The following is a 1,426-nucleotide window of genomic DNA, read 5'->3' on the forward strand; positions in this document are numbered from 1 at the left end:
TCCTTTAGAAAACTGTCTGGGCACCTAGAGTGAAAAATGAAGTTATGCAACCTCCCTGTTAGACGTACCACACACACACAAAAGCACATTTAGCTTTACCTTAAGTAGTGCCTCCATGATATAAAATGCAAGAAAAGAGTAGTTAGCATATGCTAATTCTGTCTCATAGATATCGTTTAACACAGATATACAAGAAATTATAATAGGAAACATATTCATTAGTATGACAAGGTATCCGATGTACTCAAATTCATCAGTAAATACTATTTTATGGCATGCACGAAGAAAGCAATGTCTGCAAAAAAAAAGTTTAAAAAAAGAGATAGTTTTATCTGATAAAATAATTACACTGAATTAATTTCATTATATACTCAGTCCTGATCTAATCATCAATAGCCACAAAGCCCTGCTTAATTCTGAGAAGTAGTCGTCACTACCAAACACTTGCTGGCATTCTACTTCAGATACTGGTCCTGTAATTTCCTCCTCTGTAAATGTCTTCAGGCTAGTTTCCCCTCTTTCTTTCTTTCTTTCCTCATGGTCTCATTCATTTTTGCTTATACTTTTAGTAGAAATACTTCAGATCATATAACAGAGATAATTCAAACTGGGGATATTAATTTAAAAAAATCTCTCCCACCTTCTAATCAATACACTTCTCAGAGATGGCTACTATTATCAGTTTTAATATTGTTCCAATATTTTTGTTTATATAATCATTATCTAGGAATACAAAAAGAACTATATCATGTATATTGTTTTATAACCTGCTTATTTTTCTCTTAGCAATGGATCATGAGCATTTTTCCTTGTCAAGGCATATAATCTGGCACAAATCCTAATATGTGTGGGAGTCAAACAGGATAGGCCCACATTTTATCAAAAACTTTAAATTAACATATGTGCTTTGAAAAATTATTTTTATACTGAGTATGCTAGAGAGTAGAATTATGGGTGAAAGGATTTACTTAAAGCAATTTTAATTTTATTTTTAAATTATTCAAGTAGTATAATAATGCATTATTATTGCTAAAACTAAAACAAAATGATTAATCAGTTATTGACTAAAGAGCAGGTGAGTGCTGATTACTTCGTTATTCTTAAACTTAGACCCATGTTTTTCAGGACCTGAAATTTTTACAATATTTATGATTTGGATCCCTATTTAATAAAAATGAGATAAATCATAAATGCATATATGATCCTGTCATCAAATTGCAAAATCCTCCAAGGTCTCAGGCAGTGCCAGAGAGAGGGAGACCCATAGAATGTAAGCCTTGTTAACTTCAAGATAACACTTCCCTCTCAGCTGTCTCTTCAGACTGTTTTTCTTTTCTTTTAAAGAAACTCAGTCATATTGAGGTATAACTGACATGTAAAATTGTAGATATTGAAACTGTCTATCCTAGTGGCTTAATATATATAT

General features: G+C 31.5%; 1 protein-coding gene across 1 annotated transcript in view; it reads right to left on the reverse strand.

Moving 5' to 3' along the window:
* SLC9C1 (solute carrier family 9, subfamily C (Na+-transporting carboxylic acid decarboxylase), member 1) overlaps nt 1–1,426 on the reverse strand; it is a 111,100-nt gene that overhangs the window by 39,497 nt on the left and 70,177 nt on the right. Inside the window, exon 15 of the mRNA XM_010852747.1 lies at nt 100–295. Within this exon, the coding sequence (XP_010851049.1) occupies nt 100–295 (196 nt within the window). The remainder of the gene's footprint in view (nt 1–99; nt 296–1,426) is intronic.

The sequence above is a fragment of the Bison bison genome, unplaced genomic scaffold (assembly GCF_000754665.1).
Source record: "Bison bison bison isolate TAMUID 2011002044 unplaced genomic scaffold, Bison_UMD1.0 scf7180017864314, whole genome shotgun sequence".
NCBI classification, from domain to species: domain Eukaryota; kingdom Metazoa; phylum Chordata; class Mammalia; order Artiodactyla; family Bovidae; genus Bison; species Bison bison.